General features: G+C 40.9%; 1 protein-coding gene across 5 annotated transcripts in view; it reads right to left on the minus strand.

Moving 5' to 3' along the window:
- usp9 (ubiquitin specific peptidase 9) overlaps nt 1-24,911 on the minus strand; it is a 280,005-nt gene that overhangs the window by 200,876 nt on the left and 54,218 nt on the right. For all 5 annotated transcript variants that reach the window (XM_063050799.1, XM_063050801.1, XM_063050798.1 and 2 more), the window contains one exon: nt 5,960-6,213. In XM_063050799.1, coding sequence (XP_062906869.1) covers nt 5,960-6,055 — 96 coding nt within the window. In that variant the 5' untranslated portion in view covers nt 6,056-6,213. The remainder of the gene's footprint in view (nt 1-5,959; nt 6,214-24,911) is intronic.

Raw genomic sequence — 24,911 nt, forward strand, 5'->3', positions numbered from 1 at the left:
AAACCGTGACACTAGCCCGTCCATCCTCCTCCACACCCTCTTTGCGAACTGGCAGTGTGCAAAGAGGTGGGTCACAGACTCCTCCTCACTGCAGTCCTCCCGTGGGCAGTGGGGTGCGGAGACGACGTTCCAAGCATACAGGAGGGCCCCTCTCACCGCCAGCCAGGCGAGGTCTTGGTGCCTGTTGGTTAGATCTGGCGATGAGGCATTTTGCCAGATGAACTGGACAGTCTGCCATAGTCATAGAAACGTATAGCACGAAACAGGCCCATCTAGTCCATTTCAAACAACTTTCCTGTAGGTTGGTGACCTGGTTGGTCCTACTGAAGTGCAACACCTCAAACGTGTCTGCATAAAATTCCACCTGCCATTTTTCAGCCCATTTTTCCAGCTTTGTCCAGATCCTGCAACCTCTAATAGTCTTCCTGCACCCTGTCCACCACACCCTCAATCTTGGTGTCATTGCAAATTTGCTGATCCAGTTAACCAACCACATTATCGTCCAGATCGTTGATATAGATGACAAAGAACAATGGACCCATCGCTGATCCCTGCGGTTCTCCACAAGCCTCCAGTCAGAGAGGCAACCATCTACTACCACTAGATTCTCCTATAAATCCAAAGTCTAATCCAATTCACTACCTCATCTTGAATGCCAAGCAATGGAACTTTCTTGACCAACAGCCCATGCGGAACATTGTCAAATGTCCTGCTGAAGGCCACAAAGACACCATCCACCACCTTGCCTTCATCCACTTTCCTGGTAACTTCTTTGTAAAACTCTATGATTGGTTAGACACGACCTACCACATTCAGGGCCATGCTGACTACCCCTAATCAGTCCATGTCTATCCAAATATTCATATATCTGGTCCCATAGAATACCCTTCAACAACTTTCACACTACTGATATCAAGCTCACTGGCCTATAATTTCCTGTTTTTTTTTAATTAAACAAAAGAACAACATTAGCTATCCTCCAATCCTTTGGTACTTCAGCAGTCGCCAAAGATGATTTAAATATCTCTGCTAGGGCCCCGGCAATTTCTGCACTTGCCTTCAATAAGGTCCAAGGGAACACCTTGCCAGGCCCTGGGGATTTATCCATCTTAATTTGTCTCAAGCAAGCAAACACCTCCTCCTCTGTAAAGGGTCCATGACCTCAATGCTGTGTTGCCTCACTTCTATAGAGTCTGTGTCTCTCTCCTAAGTAAATACAGATGCAAAAAAATCCATTTAAAATCTCCACCTCTTTTGGCTCCACACATAGGTTACCACTCGGATCTTCCAGAGTACCAATGTTGACCCACACTATTCTTTTGCTCTGAACTTATCTATAGAATCACTTAGGATTCTCCTTCACCTTGTCTGCTAAGGCAACCTCATGCCTTCTTTTAGCCCTCCTGATATTTTCTTAAGAGCTCTGTTGCTTTTCTTACCAGTACCTCATTTGTCCTTACCTGCCCATACCTATTACGTACCTCCTTTTGTTTTCTTAAATAGGACCTCAGTATCTCTTGAAAACGAAGGATTCCTAAACCTGTTATCTTTACCTTTTATTCTGACAGCCATGTATAAGCCTTGTACTCTCAAGATTTCACTTTTGAAAGCCTCCCACTTACCAAGTACACCTTTGCCAGAAAACAGCCTGTGCCAATCCACACTTGTGAGATCCTTTCTGATACCATCAAAATTGACCTTTTCCCAATTTAGAATCCCAACCCATAGACCAGATCTGTCTTTTTCCATAATTACTTTGAAACTAATGGCATAATGATTACTAGATGCAAAGTGTTCACCTACACAAGCTTCTGTCACCTGCCCAATCTCATTCCCCAATAGCAGATCAAGTATCACACATTCTCTCGTTGGGACTTCAATGTACTGATTAAGAAAATCACCTACTATAAGAATCTTGTTTCTTGTAAAAGTCTGCAATCTCTCTACAAACTTAGAATATAGAATTTTATAGCACGTTACAGGCCCTTCAGCCCACATTGTTGTGCTGACTAGATTTGAGACTTGTGGAGCAGTGGGAGCTATTTCAAGGGAATGTGGGGCCTGTACATGTCAATAGACTGCACCTTCATAGGACCATAACCAGGTTTCAGGGGATCCATTAGTTAGGGGAACAGAAAGGAGATTCTGTGCATAACTGTATTTTTTCTTAGTAGAGCCACTGCAAAAAGTTTAAGTCATCTTGACAAGAGCCTGGTGTCAGTCTGAACCAACTTTGGCTTGTACAATTTATATCCTGCATTTTGTCTGTAACTACCTGTATCTGATGCTCCAAAGCAAATTTTACATTGTATCAATTCCTCATCACCAACAATCTCAATGAGTGAACTTGGCTATCTCCTGACTCCTAAACCTAATATGTGGCATTTCCCTCTGCAACAATTCTTGACTTTTTGACCAAAGGACTACCATCAGTAAGGATAGGCATCAACATCGTTGCCACATATGCTACGCTCTCAGACCCCCTCACTTACTCAAACTATGTGGCCAAATTCTTTTCTAACTTAATCTACAAATCTACAGATGACACCACCGAGTCTCAAACATCAGCAAGGCAAGAGTACAGGAAGGAGAAGATAGCCTAATGGCATAGCGTCAACACAACAACTTTTCCCTCAATTCAATCAAAACAAAAAGATCTGGTTACTGCCTCTCTCAGTAGCAACAGTGCTTAGATGGAGATTCGTTAAGAACTTCAAGTTCTTAGGTGTAAATAACACCAGTAATTCTACCTGGCTTAGCCACATAGACACCATGGTAAAGAAAGCACACCAGCACCTCTACTTCTTCAGAAGGCTAAGATATTTCAGCATGTCCCCAACGAGCCTCACCAATGAATATAAAGCAGTTGGATTTAGAAACAAAACAATTCAAAACTATTACTGAGGACAGATAAGGAGTCAAAGTTGTAAATTGTAGCAAGACCAATTTTACCAGACTGATTTAAGCAAGTAGACATAAAACATCCAAGGAATAGATCAAGAATGTTCAGACCAAGTTTGTTCCCAAATAAAGTTATGACAACCTAGATGCCTGTACAATTTGGCTCTTCCCTGCAACTTAAAACACACTAAATTTTCTATTTTTCCTTGGTCTGATGAAAAATTAACTTGAAATGTCTTCTGTTCCTGTCCATTGCTACTGCCTGACCTGCTTTTTTTTTTATTATGTATCATTCAAGTCTTTAGTGTTAAGGAGCAGAAATGTCATGCTACAACTGCTAAATAGAACACAGTTGTAGCACTTGTAAAGGTTCCAGTCATCACACGAAAGACTCATTCTAAAGACAGTCAAGAGGGCAGATGCCCATCTAAGCAGAAATACAGTTATGAGAAAGAGACCAAGAAGACTAGGATTACTTCCATTGGAACAACAGAGTCTAAAGGAAGATTTGCTTGAGAGCATAAAGACAGTACACAGAAAGGGACTGTTAATGCCAGTGGGATGGAAGGTTTGGAAAGAGACAGTGGATCTGCTTTAAAGGCCATGGACACAAACCCTCATTGCATTTATAAGCTAACTGCATTATCAGTAACCTACAGGGTCATGCAACACAAATGGCAACTGGCATTAAGTCAACTTAATAGGCTGACATCCTTTTAATTTTCTTCAAATACAAATATGCAAAAAAAGTCTTTCTTTGCTTTCAAGTTCAACTTAAAAGGGAAGGTTCTTATCAATTTTGGCACAGCAAACTTCACAAAAGTACTGTTTCAACCTCAACATTACTCATGGTTACTGGGAGCAGTGAAACTGAACACAGGTATTTACAATATTGCAATGTTCAATGACAGCTGACAAGTTGAAGTTTCTAGACAGTCTCAATCATCAAACGAATACATCACTTATGATAGTAATTAACATCTAAATTAACTGCTTATTTGATCAAAACCTGATAAATAATTACCATAAATCCATTTGGTTTCACAAACTAAAGCACCTGTATGTCTTTTCATCTTAGCAATACTCCACAAAAAGCTAATTTTCAACAAAATTTGTACGTGTTTAATCATGGATTAATACAGAACATAGAAATCTACAGCACATTACAGCCCTTCGGCCCACAATGCTGTGCCAACCCTGTAACCTACTCTAGAAGCTACCGAGAATTTCCCAAGCGCATAGCCCTCTATTTTTCTAAGCTGCATGTACCTATCTAAGAGGTTCTTAAAAGACCCTATTGTATCCGCTTCCACCACCACCTCTGGCAGTCCACTCCACACACCCACTGCTCTGTGAGAAAAACATGCTCGTGACATCCCCTTGGTACCTTTTTCCAAGCACCTTAAAACTATGCCCCCTCATGTCAGCCATTTCAGCTCTGGGAAAAAGCCTTTGGCTACCCACACAATCGAGGCCCCTCATCATCTTATAGACCTTTGTCAGGTCACCTCTCATCCTCCATCAATCCAAGGAGAAAAGGCCAAATTCACTCAACCTATTCTCATAAGGTAGGCAACATCCTTGTAAATTTCCTCTATATTCTCTCTATAGTATTCACATCCTTACTGTAGTGAGGTGACCGGAAATGAACACTACTCCAAGTGGGGTCTGACCATGGTCTTATATAGCTGTAACTTTACCCCTTGAACTCAATCCCACAGTTGATGAATGCCAACACACCATACACCTTCTTAACAACACTGTCAACCTGCGCAGCAGCTTTGAATGTTCGATGGACACGGACCCCAAGATCTCTCAGATCCTCCACACTGCCAAGAGTCTTACCACTATATTATACTCTATCTTCAAGAGCAATGAAAAGTAAGTTTAGCAAAACTAGCAATAGAAAAATGATGCTCACAACCCAGATTGAAGATCTCATCACCTTTGAACACTGTTCCTGCTCTTAGATAATATTTTTTCCAGTTAGTTCTGTACATAGTGTAGTGTAACACAAGAGTTCTTTGATATTATATGGCCAGCTGCTCTCCCAAGATGGTTTTGACAGCCAATGAAATCTCACACTGCCACCTTACCAACTGTCAAGACTGACTCTGAACCACAGGCTCAACATTCCAAAGGACTCACGTTTAAATATATTGCAAAGTTAATTAAAATTTAAATTAGAAGCATAGAAGAACATTCAAACCTAAAACAAAAAATACATTCAAACCATTGAAATCAGGATATCCGATTTTTAGCATCTGCATTAGATTGCATTTTGTTAATTTCTTTACATTTGATTGTTTAACATATCTATTCAATAAGCGCTAAACATCACATTCTCTGACACAATAGAAATTCTCTCATTTGTATAACAGAGCATATTACCCAATTACAATGAGTTTAAATGTACAGACAAAGTAAAGAATACTTGGAAAGTAAATATAACACTACCAAAGTTAGAAAAGCAAAAAGAAGCACAGAGGGAGGGTAATCTCCAGCCAACTGCACGCTGTCCATTCTCCTCTGACCCATCTCTTTACAAAGGCATTTTTGCCCACGGATCTACTTGGCTAGTCAATAGAGCATGAGGCTTGATCACGGGATCGCATGTTTGAGTCCCACATTGTGCAAATTATTCTGGGGCACCACAGTAGTGTAGCAGTTAACGTAACACTATTACAGCTTGGAGCATTCTGGAATTCAGAGTTCAATTGCGGTGCCACCTGTAAGGAGTTTGTACATTTTCCCCGTGAACCATGCGGATTTCCTCTGGGTGCTCTGGTTTTCTTCCACAGTCCAAAGACGTACAGGTTATTAGGTTAATTCGTCCTGTGATTAGGCTAGGGTTAAATAGGCGGGTTGCTGGGAGATGCGCTCATTGGGCCAGAAGGGCCCATTCAGTATTGTATCACTAAATAAAATGGATACAAAAGCAGTACAGATGGCAAAATTCACAACATTTTCAGCTTTGCACTAGCACACAGTACAAACCCTTGGCTCCACAGTCAAACAAAATAAAAACAAATTCTGAAATTATATTTTAAATGCTTACCTGATTCTGTGGGAGAGGAGGCTGGGATTGGCCATCCGGAGCTTGGCCTTGGTTGTCGTTCCCTCCTACAGGTGAGCCACGGGTCGTGGCTGTCATAGTCGACACAGGACAGATTTTTGCAATTTTGTCTAGCTATGTGGTTGTTGAAAGAGAAAAATAAATTGCCTCCTCAATGAAAATAGGAAAACAATTTATATCTGTACATAAAAGCACCACCTCGAGCTCAGGTTGTGTTGCAGAGACCATTGCACAGCCTGAAAGAGAAAAGAAAATAATTCATACATTGCAGAAAGCCCCTGTAGGAAAACGAATTACAAGATTTGAAACAAATCATACCAAGCATCAATAATGGAACATAATCAGCCAATAAACAATCATTAGTTAAAAGATCATATTAATTCTAAGATATAGAAGGAAGGAATTAAATATCAACACGAGAGAATTTCTCTCAGATAAATGAAGGCTGATTTCCCCAGACATGAGGCATATACACACAATGGCCACTTTATCAGTTATAGAAGTGGAACCTGGTGTGGTCCTCTGCTGCTGTAGCCCATCCACATCAAAGTTTGAAGTGCTGTGCGTTCAGAGATGCTCTTCTGCACACCACTATTGTAACACGTGGTTATTTGAGTTACTGCCATCTTACTATCAGCTTGAACCTGTCTGGCTATTCTTTGACCAATCAATAATAAGGCGTTTTTACCCAGAGAACTGCAATCCACTGGACATTTTTTTGTTCCTCGTACCATCCTCTATAAACTCTTAGAGGCTGCTGCACGTGAATATCCCAGGAGATCAGCAGTTCCTGAGATAATCAAACCACCCTGTCTGGTACCAACAAATCAATTCATGGTCAAAGTCACGTGTATCCTATTTCTTTTCCATGCTTATGTTTGATCTGAACAACAACTAAAACTATGTCTGCATGTTTCTATGCATTAAGTTGCTGCCACATGATTTGCTGATTTCTTGGGCACCAGCCTACAGAGTACCCAGGTCATCTTTAGGGAGCAGTGTCTAAGAAAGGCAGCATCCATTATTAAGGACCTCCAGCACCCAGGGCATGCCCTTTTCTCACTGTTACCATCAGGTAGGAGATACAGAAGCCTGAAGGCACACACTCAGTGATTCAGGAACAGCTTCTTCCCCTCTCCTCTGCCATCTGATTCCTAAATGGACATTGAAGCTTTGGACACTACCTCAATTTCTTTTTTAATATACAGTATTTCTATTTTTGTTCTTTAAAATCTATTCAATACACATTATCGATTTACTTGTTTATGTTTTATTTTATTTATTATTAATAATATTTTTCCCTCTCTGCTAGATTACGTATTGCATTGAATTGCTGCTGCTAAGTTAACAAATTTCACGTTACATGTCGGTGATAATAAACCTGATTCTGATATTTGCATTAATGAGGTGTACAGGTACACCTTATAAAGTGACCACTGAGTGAAGCAAGTGGCTATATGACTAGTGATTGCATTGGCTGTAATCTTCCAAAAAAAACCTTGCATTCTGGAAGATATTAAAAGACTGTACTCCTACCAATGTGATAGTATTAAAACACAGTGCAAGACAAAATGTAGTCACTTTCACCCAGTCCAATAAAATTAGTTTAACATTCTTTTTCCCAATATGTATTGGAAAATAAATGTAAATTTAAGATACTGGCAGAACATTTATAAAGACATACTCTGATCAAGTTGAGTCAACATAGTTCCATGAAAGGAACATCTGATAAATTTATTAAGTGTTAGCTGAGGAAGTAGCAAGTAGACAGAGGAAACAAGTAGATAGAGGGGATCAAAAAGATGAAACATATTTGGATTTTAAGAAGGCAACGTGCCACAGAAAAAGTTACTTTGTAAAATAATGCAGGAAAGTAAAATATTGGCATGGATTGGAAATTGCAAACCTGCTGAATAAAGCTAACAAACTTTCAAGTGGATAAATGAAAATCAGTGGGGAGTTGCGTGGATCCATGCTGAGACTGCAACTGTTTACAAAGCATTAGGGATTTAAAATAAGGAAAAGAAAGTACTGCAGCTATATCAAAGTGAAGTAATTGTGGGGGAAGAGAAAGTTAGAGGGAGAAAACAGTTTTCAGAGAGATCACGAAAAATTGAATAGTCAAAAAGTTGGCATGAAAGTATTATATGGGGCAACATAAACGTTCACTTTGAGAAGTATGATCAAAACATTTAATAAAAGCTACAGTAAAAGGGATTTGGAGGATCACCTTACATGAAACAAAGCCAGCATACAGTGGCATCAGGTAATTGGAAAACTACTAGAATGCTGCATTTCAATGAGGTTGAAGCATATTAAAATTGCTCAAGGCACTTGTGAGATAACATCAAGAATACTTCGAAGGTTTATATTCTTATATTTGAAGAGACGTATCATGAAGAGGCAATTCATTAGGATCCCAAGTATGAAGAAATTGTCTTACGAGGATAGATTAAACAGGATACATCTATACTCACCAAGAGTTTGGAGGAATGAGATATGATCTTTTTGAAACAAACAAGTTTCTTAGTGGGCTGGACAGAATCACATCACCCTTTATAGAAGAGACTCAGACAAGAGGATAGTATTTTGGACTGGAGGGCATGCAGTTAAGACCAGCGATGAGAAACTTGTAATTCAAAGGGTCAAGCCTCTGAGATTCCCTGTTCATGGAGCATGAATCTTTGAACATATTCAAAGCTGAGATGGATAGATTTTTAAATTGGCAAAGGAAATAAATGTTACAGGAAAGAAAAAGACAGGAAAGTGGACCTGAGGGAGAGAAGTTGTAGTAGTCATAATCTTATAAAGCACAAAATAGACTTGAAAAGGCTAGTGCTGATCCCATTTCTTATGGACTGTTACACAAATGGGCATTCACAAACATCAGCTAGAAACCAGCTACTTATAGTGAGTAGTTATTACAACTATTACTACCACAGTATGGGATACGACAGTCCATCAAAATTGCCGACACAAGGACAACAGAACTGATTCCATTCAATCCACATGTATTCCACTCCTCACTTTAATTACCACTTGACAGCACTTTTGAGATAACCTACTGTCATTGGTATAACACACCCTGCTGAAGAACAAGAACAATGAAGGTGAACTTCATTCAGTAAGTTAACTCAAGAGCTTAAACCACCAAATATTATTAGGCTAAATTTTCAAGTCTATTAAGTGACAGAATGTACAAATCTACTATATAAAATTCATAATAAACTGGTTTAAGCACTTCCCTTCACAAATTAAGTTTTCTATCTAATTAATTGAAATTTTCTTGTCAAATATAATCTCAGGGAAAATGGATATAATTGTACATTCATTGGCCTACACATAGACAATGTTTTTTAAAAACATAAATGCCTTATATTCCCTTCTACCGTACTTAGTGTCAGTGTGTACTGTGGTCTGTATTTTGAAAATGAACAGTTTCAGTAAATTTACTGAATTATTTGTGATGTGCAAAATAAAGTCAAGAAAGCACATCAATAACTCAGAAGACTAAGGAATTTTATCATGCCCATGAGGACTCACACCAACTGTTATAGATGCACCATGCAAAGTATCTTATCTAGATACATTAAAGCTTTGTATGGCAACTGTTTACCACAAGACCGCAAAAGCTTGGAGAACTGAGAGCGCAGCATAGTCCATTATTCAAACAGCCTCCCCTCCATGACTGCTGACATTCCCCATTACTTCAGGAAAGCGGCCAACATAATCAAGGATCCCTCCCATTCCAGTCTTTCTCTCCCTCCCTCATTCTTAAATTGAGCAGAATATATAAAAGCTAAAGCACAAGTAACACCAGACTCAGGGTAGCCTCCATCCAACTATTATCCAAATCTTGAATGAATCACTCATATGCTAAAGATGAACTTGTGATCTCCGTCTACCTCATCATGGCCCATGCACTTTTTACCTACACTGCTCTTCCTCTGTAACTATATTATGCATTGTTTTTACAATCTCAATGGACTTAAAAATGGTATGATCTATCTAGATACTGCACAAACAAAAGCCTTTTTACTGTATCTGATTTCATATGACAATAATAAAACAAAACTAAAATAAATCTCTACCAATGCTCACCTACTTTCTAAGGATAAATGTTCACCTAACACTTATTTATGCCAAAGCAGTAAAACAGCTAGCATCCAAGTCATATTTCATATCTTCTCAAGTCCTGAACAAAGTCATCCCTTAATGCTATTTTCTGGTTCAGTGAAGCTGTCATTATTAGATCTGCCGAAGAATTCTCAAATAGTAAGATCATCACCAGTGAGAAACAAGGAGTTGCATCATACTATCACATTCAAAGATTACTAATTTACCCTCAGAATTCCATTCAACATACTTACCAAAGTTAACAGCACAGGGAGTTAAGCCTCATCTTCCACATGTCCATGACAGCATCCTATCCCATGTTTTTACTAGTCAAACTATTTACCTACCATCCATTGCTTTGCTAACTATAACTTGGTCAAGTTAAAAAATTAAGACTAAAGGTACAGGTTTTTGTATCAAGAAAATCTCTCCACTTGCCTCTTATTCTATTCCTCTCTTCCCCATTCTCTTCTCAACGAGCTCAAGACTTTGTAAAAGACTGAAAAGGAGAATAAAACTGAACAGCATCTAGTGACCCTATGATCTATGTCAAGGAGACCAGTGTCAGAACATTTTTCAAGAGGGTGAACTTTCGCAAGGTGTCAGGCTCCAGTGGTATACTTGGCAGGGTACTGAAAACCTGTGCCAACCAACTGGCTAGAGTGTTCAAGAACAGCTGCAGCCTCTTACCTACTTCAAAAGGACATAAATCATGCTATCACCAAGTAGTACTCACATCTACTATGATGAAGTACTTTGAGAGGTTGGTCATTGCTAGAATTAACTCCTTCCTGAGCAAGGACCTGCATCCACTGCAACTTCCCTTAGGCCTTAACAGGTGTAAGTGAATGCAATTCACTGGCTCTCCACTTGGCCTTGGACCACCAAGACAACAGCAATACCTATGTCAGGCTGCTACTTATTGATGACAGCTCAGTGTTCAACACCATCAGCCCCTCAATATTAATCAACAAGCTTCAAAATCTAGGCCTCTGCACCTCCCACTGTAATTAGATCCTCGACTTCCTCCTGGGGAACTACAATGAATGTGGATCAATAATAACATCTCCTCCACATGCACCTCACACATGCTTAGCCCACTGCTCTACTCTCTACATTTGTGATTATGTGGCTAGGTAGAGCTCAATACCATTCATAAATTTGCCAATGATATCATAGTTGTTGGCAGAATCTTATAAGGCGATGAGGATACATACAAGAGCGAGATAGATCAGCTGGCTGTGTAGTGTTGCGACAACTTTGCAGTCAACACCAGCAAGACAAAAGAATTGACGTGGACTTCAGAAAGGGGAAATAAGGAGAACACGTCAAGGGGATAGCAGTGGAAAGGGTGAGCAGCTTCAAGTTCCTAAGTGCCAAGATCTCAAACAATCTATCCTGGGCCGAACAAGTTGATGCAATCACGAAAAAGGCATGCCAGTGATTAACTTCATTGGGAGTTTGAGAAGATCTGATCTAAGACTTCCCAAAGACTAGCAAATTTCTACAGTTGTACTTACGGAGAGTATTCTGACTGATGCATCACTGCCTGGTATGGAGTCTCCAATGCAGAAGATTGAAAGGGGCTACAATGGGTTGTAAAGTCAGCCAGCTCCATCACAGGCACAAGCCTCCCCATCATTGAGGACATCTTCAAAAAAAAGTGCTTCAAGAAGGCAGCATCCATCAATTAAGGATCCTTATCACCTGGGACATGCCCTTTTCTCATTACTACCATCAAGATAGAGGTACAGGAGCCTGAAGACACAGTAAGTTTTAGAAACAGCTTCTTTCCCTCCGCCATCAGATTCCTGAATGGTCAATGAACTCATGAGCACTATATCATTTTTTTTTGCAACTTATAGCATTTTTATAAGTCTTACACTGTATTGCTGCCATAAAATAACAAAATTTCATAATATATGTTAGTAATAATAAACCTGATTCTACTAATATCTATCATCTATAATCAGACAGCAAATTTATACTTTATTTGATCCTGGGTCAAGCAACACATGATAAACATAATTTAAATCTAAAGCTGCCTTACTGAAAATAAAAAAGGTGTACAAAACTCTCATGTCAGGCTGCATTTCATAATCATACATTTTATCACCTAAGGAGATAATGATAGAAGTTTGAAGAAGCAGACAAGTTCAGTGGTGGAAGAAAGGAGGAAAATGTAATGTCTGTGATCAAATAAAAAGCAGATGAAATAACAAAAAGATTGATGATGCACGATAAACTGTAATGAACAAAAAAAAAATGAAATTGGTTAATTCACCTGAAATGGAATGTTGTACTATGCCTGATTGAGAGATATAAGAAAATAGCAGTCAGCTATCAGGTCCTTCAACATGATAATGATTGATCTATGCTGGCTCAACTCCTCTTCTGTGGCATTTCTCTATGTCCCTCTATTCTTAAAACTGTTGAGTATTTATCTACCTCCACTTTCAATACTTCTAGTGAGTCAATTTCTACCATCTACTGGGGAAAAGAATTCCAGAGATTCATCAACTTTTACATATCTCACTTTTAAATGACTGCACCCTTACTTTGTAGTTGTGTTCTCTAGTTTTGAGACTCTCCTACTAGTAAAAACATCCTATTATCTACCAATCAGATCCTGTTTAGATCCTCTATGGCAGCGGTCCCCAACCACCGAGCCACAAAGCATGCGCTAACGGGCCATGAGGAAACGATATGATTTGGCGATATGAGTCAGTTGCACCTTTCCTCATTCCCTGTCACGCCAACTGTTGAGCTTGAACGCACGCGAAGTCATTACCCGCTCGTCATCCATGTCAGCACGGGAAGGAGATCAACTCCTCGAGCTTGCAAATGATGGCGGGCTGAAAAGTATGTTTGACCTTACATCTCTGCCGGCATTCTGGATCAAAGTCAAGGCTAAATATCCTGAGATAGCCATGAAAGCACTGAAAACGTTGCCCCTTCGAGTATCGCTGTCTCCTGTCAGCCCTCGACAGGACCGTCTTGTTGCAGGGAACAAGTATTCAGCTCAGGGCTCCCACTGATTCAGCAATATTGGTGTGTTGCAATGATTTTATACGTTCATATGGGGAAAATATGTGTTGTGAATTTAATATCCAAACGCTACTTAAAATGTTATGATGCTATTGACTTATAAGTGACTCATATAACCATATAACAATTACAGCACGGAAACAGGCCATCTCTGTCCTTCTAGTCCGTGCCGAATGCTTACTCTCACCTAGTCCCACCGACCTGTACTCAGCCCATAACCCTACATTCCTTTCCTGTCCATATACCTATCCAATTTTTCTTTAAATGATAATATCGAACCTGCCTCTACCACTTCTACTGGAAGTTCGTTCAACACTTACTTCAAGCTCCCCTGTCCTCCCCTGGTAATTGACTTATCACTATATTCATGCGAGGAAAATATGCGCTGTGTGTTTAATATTAAATTGGTTAGATAAACCCTTTTAGAAAGGAAATTGAGTGTATCAGTCACTGTCACCTATATTCTGGTTGTGATTAACACCACCCCCTGAACAGAATCGCCAAAAACAATTTGTAGGAAAAAATCGGCATGTACACACATGCGCACTGGTGCCCGCGCAAGGCTTCATGGTCATGGTAGTCTTTCTCGGGGTAAACCCAAAGTATTTGACAGCTACTCCTGTCCGTTGGCAACCCTATCCACCCCCCACCGGTCGGCCGGTCTGCAAGAATATTGTCACTATTAAACCAGTCCGCAGTGCAAAAAAGGTTGGGGACCCCTGCTCTATGGCTCAATAAGGCCACATCATATTCTTCCAAATTTCAAAGAATACAAGCCCAAAGTACTTTCTCTTGGTAGGACAACATTCTCCCGAAGAATTAGCCTGGTGATTATACTTTGTTACCATCCTTTTAAAAGTTATCTACCAGCAACACGGTGTAGTGACCAAACCAAACTAAAAACAAAACAATTCCCACTGCCAGCAACTCTACGGATTTATTATACTTGCATGACACATCTTCACTCCAATAATGATTGCTCCAAATGTTGAGGATATGTCTTCAATTCTTTACGAGGGGTGATTGATAAGTTTGTGGCCTAAGGTAGGAGGAGTCAATTTTAGAAAACCTAGCACATTTATTTTTCAACATAGTCCCCTCCTACATGTACACACTTAGTCCAGCGGTCGTGGAGCATACAGATCCCTTCTTTGTAGAAGTGGTCCACAGCAGGGGTGATTGATAAGTTCGTCGCCTATGGTAGAGTTATACAGCTCTCGTTACATGCACATACAGTTCAACTCTGAGTGAAAATGCAGAAAGTTTGAAGTTAATAACTCATCTTCTTCTACCTTGGGCCATGAACTTATCAAACACTCCTGCTGTGGACCACTTCTGGAGGTCCAAGACGCCGACTTCTACAAAGAAGGGATCCGTATGCTCCACGACCGCTGAACTAAGTGTGCAAATGTAGGAAAAATAAATGTGCTAGGTTTTCTAAAATTGACTCCTTATACCTTAGGCCACAAACTTATCAATCACCCCTCGTATTAGCAATTAGCAAGCATATAATCTTGAAGCAATTAAACTTAAGCTTACCCAAGTGTAAGCTTGGTACAATTGAGCCTTATTGAGCAGTCAGGAAAAGATACGACCTCTGCCAGTCCCCAGCTACTACAAACTGCAACGAACAAAGCACGAATATGTGACTTACTCCCTTTGTCTTTACCACACTTACACTCATGTGGTGAGTTACCATAATGAACGTACAGCACAAAATACAATGCAGATAGAAAACAAATGCATATCTCCTATTTATTATATTAGGACAGTTACAACTATGTGCTTCCAAGACACAGGAGACATGACATTTACACAAACAAACTCTTCTGGTAAGCAGTCTATCCTTGATTGTGATGTTCTCCTGACAAACCATGCTGTTCCTCTTGTCTGCATTCATGAAAATCTGTCTTGAATGGCTGCTGCCAAAGCTCATTCAAGTCCAAAACTAAAGGCCCATTAACTGTCAGCTCTGACGGAGTGTAGTCTCTTCCACCACCATGGTCTCCTTTCAACAGTCTAACCCAGCATTGTTCTGATTGCATTCATCATTAACACTGTGAATCACTGCAACAGCTCCATTGCCTAGCATATTCACACCCATTAATTTCTGACTCAATTTCCAGCAAATGAATATGCTTCAGGTGACACCATTCCTGAAGATCTCTCTGACGAGGCAAGTTCCCTTTGTAGATGTTCAGCAGTACACAATAGTTTTCACTATCTAAGCCAGCCACTTCCAATCTTGAAATGACACTACTCACAACCTTCTCATGACCCATCTTTTGTAAAATAAATATGCATTTTTCTTTTCCTGTCAGGTTGAGCTTGTTCATGAGGTTCACTTTGCAGAACCCTACTGTGCTTGGTCTAGGAAAGCATAAACAACCATTACCTTGCTATTCTTCTTGGACTTCACCCGAACTGGAATTATAAGTAGTTTACTATCATGATCACCAGCCTCCATGAGGCCATTAGATACCAAGGTGGTACTTGTTGCCATGTTTGCTTCAAAGTTACACCCTTTTCATCTGTTCCGGGCTCAGTTTCAGCTTCACTTTCCACATTAGTGGCAAAGCTGCTTCCTTTAGCTTGAGAACGAGTTTGTGATCCAGTTCTGTTCACACCTATACCTACTGCTAGCAAAGTAGCATTGTATTTTTTTTATCCAAATACTGGGAGCAGAGCAATTACAACTTGCCTTTCAATAAAATCAATGACGTCAGTGAAAGTTACCTTTCCCACAATTTATAGACTACCGATCTCCATTTTTCCCCAAAGTTTATTAGGCAATTCACTTATGACAATCCTTATATTAGCAGGCATTCTAACTTCTGCAAGTCCTGCACATCTTCCATGGCACTGCAACAACTTCTAAGAAAAAATACATCATCTTGAAGAGATTTCACATCTTCTGATTTGATATTTGGCCAAGAAAGTGTCTTTTCCATGTAGGTCACAGCAATTTTGTGCTCATCTCCAAATGTAGGCATATTGAAAAGGTCAAGGTGTCGAAGCCAGAAGCAAAGGAAAGGCCAGTGTGTTGACCTGAGGCTTTAGCCTGCAACTAAATGGCTTCTAGACAGATGCAGTGATGATCCGACTTTGTGGCTGCGAACTCACTTTCATAAACTTTAGTTCTGATTGTCATTTGCTTACTTTCTTTTATTATTTGCACCATTTATCCTTCTGCACATTGGGTTGACAGTCTTTTTTTAAAATGGGTTCTACTGGGTGTCTTTTTTTGGGGATAACTAAAGAAACTAATCTCAAGATTGTATGCAGTATTTAATATTCAGTTGCAAAAGAAGTTTGTGAACCTTTTGCAGTTACCTGGTTTTTTGCATGAATTACTCATGAAATGAGGTCTGATCTTCATGCAAGTCATAATAATAAACAAACAACAGGAATTCTGCAGATGCTGGAAATTCAAGCAACACACATCAAAGTTGCTGGTGAACGCAGCAGGCCAGGCAGCATCTGTAGGAAGAGGTGCAGTCGACGTTTCAGGCCGAGACCCTTCGTCAGGACTAACTGAAGGAAGAGTGAGTAAGGGATTTGAAAGTTGGAGGGGGAGGGGGAGATCCAAAATGATAGGAGAAGACAGGAGGGGGAGGGATAGAGCCAAGAGCTGGACAGGTGATAGGCAAAAGGGATACGAGAGGATCATGGGACAGGTCCGGGAAGAAAGACGGGGGGGGGGAACCCAGAGGATGGGCAAGGGGTATATTCAGAGGGACAGAGGGAGAAAGAGTGAGAGAAAGAATGTGTATATAAAAATAAGTAACAGATGGGGTATGAGGGGGAGGGGGGCCTTAGCGGAAGTTAGAGAAGTCGATGTTCATGCCATCAGGTTGGAGGCTACCCAGACGGAATATAAGGTGTTGTTCCTCCAACCCGAGTGTGGCTTCATCTTTATAGTAGAGGAGGCCGTGGATAGACATGTCAGAATGGGATTGGGATGTGGAATTAAAATGTGTGGCCACTGGGAGATCCTGCTTTCTCTGGCGGACAGAGCGTAGATGTTCAGCAAAGCGGTCTCCCAGTCTGCGTCGGGTCTCGCCAATATATAAAAGGTCACATCGGGAGCACCGGACGCAGTATATCACCCCAGTCGACTCACAGGTGAAGTGTTGCCTCACCTGGAAGGACTGTTTGGGGCCCTGAATGGTGGTAAGGGAGGAAGTGTACGGGCATGTGTAGCACTTGTTCCGCTTACACGGATAAGTGCCAGAAGGGAGATCAGTGGGGAGGGATGGGGGGGACGAATGGACAAGGGAGTTGCGTAGGGAGCAATCCCTGCGGAATGCAGAGGCGGGGGGGGGGAGGGAAAGATGTTCTCACAATTCCTCCGTCTCCGCCGCATCTGCTCTCAGGATGAGGCTTTTCATTCTAGGACGAGGGAGATGTCTTCCTTTTTTAAAGAAAGGGGCTTCCCTTCCTCCACTATCAACTCTGCTTTTAAACGCATCTCCCCCATTTCACGTACATCTGCTCTCACTCCATCCTCCAGCCACCCCACTAGGAATAGGGTTCCCCTGGTCCTCACCTACCACCCCACCAGCCTCCGGGTCCAACATATTATTCTCCGTAACTTCCGCCACCTCCAAGGGGATCCCACCACTAAGCACATCTTTCCCTCCCCCCTCTCTCTGCATTCCGCAGGGATCGCTCCCTACGCAACTCCCTTGTCCATTCGTCCCCCCCATCCCTCCCCACTGATCTCCCTCCTGGCACTTCCGCTAAGGCCCCCCTCCCCCTCGTACCCCATCTGTTACTTATTTTTATACACACATTCTTTCTCTCACTCTCCTTTTTCTCCCTGTCCTTCTCTGGGTTCCGCCCCCCCTTGTCTTTCTTCCCGGACCTGTCCCATGATCCTCTCGTATCCCTTTTGCCTATCACCTGTCCAGCTCTTGGCTCTATCCCTCCCCCTCCTGTCTTCTCCTATCATTTTGGATCTCCCCCTCCCCCTCCAACTTTCAAATCCCTTACTCACTCTTCCTTCAGTTAGTCCTGACGAAGGGTCTCGGCCTGAAACGTCGACTGCACCTCTTCCTACAGATGCTGCCTGGCCTGCTGCGTTCACCAGCAACTTTGATAATAAACAAACAATTTGCCTGAACTAATAACACACAAACAATTGTACTTTTCATGTATTTATTGAACATATTGTTCAATTATTCACAGTTCAGGCTGGAAAATGTATTTAATAACTGGTAAAATCTCCTTTAGCAGCAATAACTTCCACCAAACTTTTCCTGCAGCTGCTGATCAGACTTGCACAATGGCAAGGAGGAATTTTAGACCATTCTTCCATACCTTGCATGAACAGTCCTCTTCAGGTCATGCTCCAGCATCTCAATTGGGTTAAAGTTAAGACTCTGACTTGGACATTTTAAAACACAAATTTTCTTCTTTTTAAACTATTGTCGATTTACTCGTGTTTTGTATCATCGTCTTGTTGCATCATCCAACTTCTATTCAGCTTCAGGTGATGGACTGCTACCCTGACATTCTCCAGAAAAATGTTTTCATATAATTTGGAATTCATTGCTCCCTCAACAATTGCAAGCCATCCAGCTGTGAGGCAGCAAGGCAGCCGCAAACCATGATATTCCTTCCACATTGCTTCACAGTTGGGTTGAGGTATTGGTGTTGGTGCGCAGTGCCCTTTTTCCTCTCAACATAGGAATTCTGCTAAAAAGTTCAACTTTTGTTTCATCTATTCACGGAACATTGTCCCAGATGCGTTGTAGAACATCCAGGTGGTCTTTTGCAAGCTTCAGATGTGCAGCAATGTTTTTTTTCCCCCGAGGGCAGTGGTTTCCTCCGTGGTGTCCTCCATGAACACCATTTTTGTTCAGTGTTTTTCTTATAACAGACATGTGAACAGAAAGTTTACCAAGTTCTAGAGATTTCTGACTGTGTCATTATCATAGGGCAAGGCACCTCTACAACCCACACCTACCAGTTATTAAATACAGGCGTTCACATACTTTTCCCAGAGCCTGGACTGTGAATGATCAAACAATGTTTTCAATAGAGACAAGAAAAGTACAATTGTTTGAGTGTTTTTAGTTTGGGGAAATTGTGTTTGTCTACTATTGTGACTTAAAATGAAGATCAGATCACATTTCAAGAGTAATTAATGCAGAAAAACAGGTAGTTGCAAAGGGTTCACAAACTTTTTCTTGTGACTGTAATTTAATAATAATTGTACTTTGTACTTTGAACTTTGATGACTCATGCCTCCCCACATTAATACATTTGCCAATATTTTTCCCACTTAATTTCTCCTTATCCCATTACAAAATTACAGTACCTTAGCAAAATATTCCCTTCCATCTATTTTGTAACACTGGCAAGTTTGGAAACCTTAGAAACTGTTCCTTTCTCCGGGTTATATGTGTAAATAGTGAACTGCAGACTGACAGCTGACCCTTGCAGTACTTCACCAGTACCGTTCAGCCTGAAAAGTATCCATTAATTCCAATCCCTTTTCTGCAAGACAACTAATTTTCAATCCAAGCAACACACACAAAATGCTGGAGGAACTCAGCAGGTCTGGCAGCACCTATGGAAAAAAGTACAGTCAACGTTTCGGGCCAAGATAGACAAGTAACCAAAGATTAACGACATGCCAGCAAATGGTATGGAGGTATTCTACAAAGCAGCCACACATTTACTGACAGTCAGAAACAGCAAATAGATAAATAACAACTTGACCTCCAACATGTCTTTAGAAGTCTGGGCAAAGAGAAAGGAGTAGAGAGGAGTGCGGCTGCTATACTGCCTGCATCAGAAAGTGCTGTTAAGGGGAAGAGGGTTGTTATAATTGAATCATGAACCTGGATATATGTTGATCATTCACTTGTGAATAATGAAAACTCAAAGAAAGCAAAAAATAACTGATGGTGGAATCATGTTAAGGCAGCTAGAAAAAAGAAAGATGTACTGAAGATGAAAGCTGTGGAGTGACAGTCAAGAACAAAGACACTAACGTGCTTAAAAGGGACAAGGGCGAAAGCGAAAGTGCAATTCATAAAATAGAGATTATGCAGATCATGCTGATTATTTACTGGGAATAATCAGTTGAAGACTCATGAGAAACCACTGCCTTCTTGACCGCTCATCTGAATGAAGGAAGGTCTGCCTGCATTTCTATTGAGAGTTCTCAAAAGGCTGATGAGGCCAACATGGAACTCACCAACTCTGAAATGTTGTACAGAAGTCGCTTAATGGGACAGGTGGGTGGATCATTTGGGAGATTTCATACTCCAGTATTGTTTCAGAACAAACCAATCAATGTGAAATTCTCAATGCCAACCTGAAAACCCCATTTTGAATAATCATGGGCCCGAAATTCCCAGAAGTTATTGGGGATATTCTACTTTTCAAGAGGTGGGAGAAAATCTATTGATTATATTTTCTTCACCCTATCATCACCTGTTGTGATAAATCTCAGAACTGTGTGTGTTTCGGCACTCTGGTCTAGAGCAGTCAAATGATTTGATTTGTCCTACAGAGCTTAAGTGGGCTTTATTGCAAGGGATAGAACATAGAACACAGAATAGTACAGCAGCACAGTACAGGCCCTTCGGCCCACAATGTTGTGCTGACCCTCAAACCCTGCCTCCCATATAAGGCCCCACCTTAAATTCCTCCATATACCTGTCTAGTAGTCTCTTAAACTTCACTAGTGTATCTGCCTCCACCACTGACTCAGGCAGTGCACTCCATGCACCAACCACCCTCTGAGTAAAAAACCTTCCTCTAATATCCCCCTTGAACTTCCCACCCCTTACCTTAAAGCCATGTCCTCTTGTATTGAGCAGTGGTGTCCTGGGGAAGAGGCCCTGGCTATCCACTCTACCTATTCCTCTTATTATCTTGTACACCTCTATCATATCTCCTCTCATCCTCCATCTCTCCAAAGAGTAAAGCCCTAGCTCCCTTGATCTCTGATCATAATGCATACTCTCTAAACCAGGCAGCATTCTGGTAAGTCTCCTCTGTACCCTTTCCAATGCTTCCATATCCTTCCTATAGTGAGGCGACCAGAACTGGACACAGTACTACAAGTGTGGCCTAACCAGAGTTTTATAGAGCTGCATCATTACATCGCGACTCTTAAACTCTATCCCTCGACTTACGAAATCTAACACCCCATAAGCTTTCTTAACTACCCTATCCACCTGTGAGGCAACATGATGACAGGCTGGCTGAGGGCACTGACATCAGTTCAATCAGTCATTCAATAAACGTGAAGGATTTTGCACAGGCAGTGTTGGTGGCATCACTTATTGCTTTGTAGTTCCTGCTGGATCAAGAGTTTTGTTCCAGGTACAAACCTCAAAAGGCCGAAGGCTATGTTAACATACTGAAGGCAATGGTGAATTTCATCAACTCCTGCCTTTGCCAACAGATTTCTCCAGAGATAAAGTATGTGTGATCTGTGGAGTCCTGAATCAATTTCTGAACTTTTTTTTGTCAGATATTGCAGTGGGACAAGTTAGTGGGACAATTTTTGCAAGTGTTAAATGTCAATTGTCTCAAATGTCTTGAAGCACAATGACATGGAATGCTCCTAATGCTTCATGACTGAAGACGGGATGAACTTGGTCCTGGAGAAGAGATAATCTATATGAACATATCAAACAGACAAAATAGAGAAACTGAGAAGTGTTCTTGCAAGACTGATGTTGTAAGTAGCCTAGAGAGCAAGTGGCTATTAGTAAGTCTAAATGCCAGAAATTAAGATAAAGAAATGAGAAATGCTAGACAGTGTGAAGGTGGTGGAAGGGCTAAAATAGAAGAGGCTGGATAAAACTAACAGTTCAAAACATGTGTAAAAACCAGCACAGATACAAACAGTGATTTAATGGAAAGCTAACCAAGATAAAAAATGAATGGGACTGGAACAGAATGTTTCACATTTACTACAGAGATAAGTATAGATAGAGATAGGTTAGGTATTTACTACATATATAGGTATTTGAATTTCTGCAGTGACACTTTCTTCTTTTTCAATATTTTTTAATTGAAGAAAGTAGTTAAATGAGAAGTTGGATTAATACAGAAACAAGTTGAGTCATGTGGAAGAGAATGCAGTTTGATCTAGCCTCGAATCATGCAATAACCTTGGGAGTAGAGAGTCTCAATCAAAATGAGGGGACTTGTCAATTGTTATTAAAGTTATTGGCAGGATCAAATGTCTTACAGACATATGTGGTAAAAGACTCAAAGTCCTCTGTAGTCCAACAAGCTAAAACAATGGGTCTCCTGAGGTAAATCTGCTTTTGATATCTAGCCTAGACATCAATGTTTAAGTGTGTGATAAGGGGGCAATAATGTTGGAAACCTTTAATGTTCCTAGAAACGACTTGGAGGCACTGATTATCAATGGTGTAGCCATAATCCAGATAGATGTAGGAAGTGATATTAAAGAATAGTCATTCAGTTTCCAAAGTCGAGATTAGATCACAAAAATGTCTGACATGGCAGCTAGTTTAATGACAATGTTTTGGTTGGATTTTAATGAACACAATTCACAAGTTCCATCAGATTCAATGAGCATCTCCTGCAGTTATAAAGGTGGCTGCAACGGGATGTGAAAGAGGCAATGATTATTTCAGACTAAGAGATATGGTGCTGCAAAGGGACTGATTTATTTTGGTACTGGGTTACAATCAATTTCCTCAGTCCCATGAAAGGGATGCAACAGGAACCCTGTCACCTTCTCTCTTCCCATTCTCCATGGTCAGACAATTACAGGCCAAGAAACCCACATGGAGTAGGCCTAATAATCCCTCAGGTCTGGTTCACCATTCAATAAGATTATGACTGATGCACTCTTAGTCCCATCATTACTTTCCTGTTCTTTCCCTACTCCATGAATGACAGTCAGGACAGCGGATTGCTCCTCTTGTGTGATGGGGGAAGACAAGCAGACCCTCCAGCCTCCCTGATGACTACACCTACAAGAAGTGCATTCAGCTGCAGCTTCTTACACACTGTGTTAGAGAAATGAAGCTGGAGCTAGATGAATTTAGGATCATTTGGAAGGCTGAGAGGTTGATTGACGGGAGATATAGGGATGTAGTTACACCTGAAGGTGCAGGACAGAGGTAACTGGGTGACCATAAGGAGAGAGAAATAGAATATGCTTGTGACCATTCACCTCAATAACTCATTTGTTTTGGGTACTACTGGGGAGACGACCTAACAGAGGAAAGCTACTGCAGTCATGTTGCTGGCATTGTGTCTGGCTCTGGGAATTGTAAAGGAAGGGGAAGTAGAGGTGAATTATTAGTGATAGGGGATTCATTGGTTAGGGCGAGAACAAGATTCCCAGGTGCTATGTCGTCTTCCATGCACCAGTCTCAAGAGCATCTTGGATCATCCATAACATTCTTAAGGGAGAGGTGATCTGCCAGAAGTCGTTGTCCACATCTGTGCCAATGACATTGGCAGAAAGGGTGACGAGGTCCTGCAAAGGGAGTTCAGGGAGTTAAAGGAAAGGACCTTCAGGGCGGTGATCTCAGGATTGTAACCCATGCTATGTGTTAGTGAGACTAGAAATAGTAAGAAAATACAGTTTAACATGTGGCTAAGAAGATGGTGTAGGATAGAAGGCTTAAGGCTTTTGGATCACTGGGCAATCTTCCCGGAAAGATAGAACCTGTACAAACAGGATGGTTTGCGTTTAAAATAGAGGAGGATAAACATCTTAACAGGGTTTTCTAGTGCTGCTGGGGGAAGGGAGGGTTAAACAGAGTCGAAAGGAGATGTGATTCAGAGTACCAGGGCAGCTAGTACAGCAGTTGTGGGAAATGGTGTTAAGCCAACATACAAAGACAGAAAATGTAAGATTGAGCATGATGGGACGAGTGTTATGAGTTGCATCTATTTCAATGCAAGGAGTATCGTAGGTAAAGAAGATCAGCTTAGAACATGGATAAATAAGTGGAATTATTATATTGTAGGCATCAGTGAAACTAGGATATAGGAAGGGCAGGAGTGGCAGCTCAATATTTTGGGATTCTGTTGTTTTAGACGTGATAGAGGAGAAGGTACTAAAGGGGAAGGGATGGCATCACGTTCAGGGAAATGTCACAGCAGTGCTTAGACAGGAGAGACTGGAGGGCTCAGCTACTGAAGCTATACGAGTAGAACTCAGGAATAAAAAAAAGGGATGACCATGTTAATGGGATTGTATTGTAGACCACCCAACAGTCAGTACGATTTACAGGAGCAAATCTGTAGAGTACTGGTCGCCAACCTTTTTAAGCCCAAGATCCCCCAACTTGGCCTTAGTGAAAGGCAAGACCTACCCACTAAATTGTTTAGAGAAAAAAACAACTCAGATTGTACTTCCAACTTGAAGCCTTTTATTTGGGCTAATTGTATTTGAATTACATAAAATGCTTTTGTCAAACTTTCAAATTAATTCAACCAAAACACTGTAACTAGCATATCAAACAGGCCATAGCTGTCTTTCTTTAAGAATATTACAATACTTCACACCTTTTGTAGTAACTTCTACTTTGAAAAAGGACCACTCGACAACTTCATGTCCAAAAGAACAACTTTATCTGGGACAGCAAAACCAAAGCGGCGGAGGGGCTTATACACACATGCAGAAAAGACTGGAAATAAAACCCCACAACCCCAGAAACAGCCTCTGTTTACAAACAGCTTTCCGTAGCGGGAGTATTGCTATATTACCATTATCCTAATTGGTATTAACTTATCATTATAATACTCA

The sequence above is a fragment of the Mobula hypostoma genome, chromosome 6, assembly GCF_963921235.1.
Source record: "Mobula hypostoma chromosome 6, sMobHyp1.1, whole genome shotgun sequence".
NCBI lineage: Eukaryota > Metazoa > Chordata > Chondrichthyes > Myliobatiformes > Myliobatidae > Mobula > Mobula hypostoma.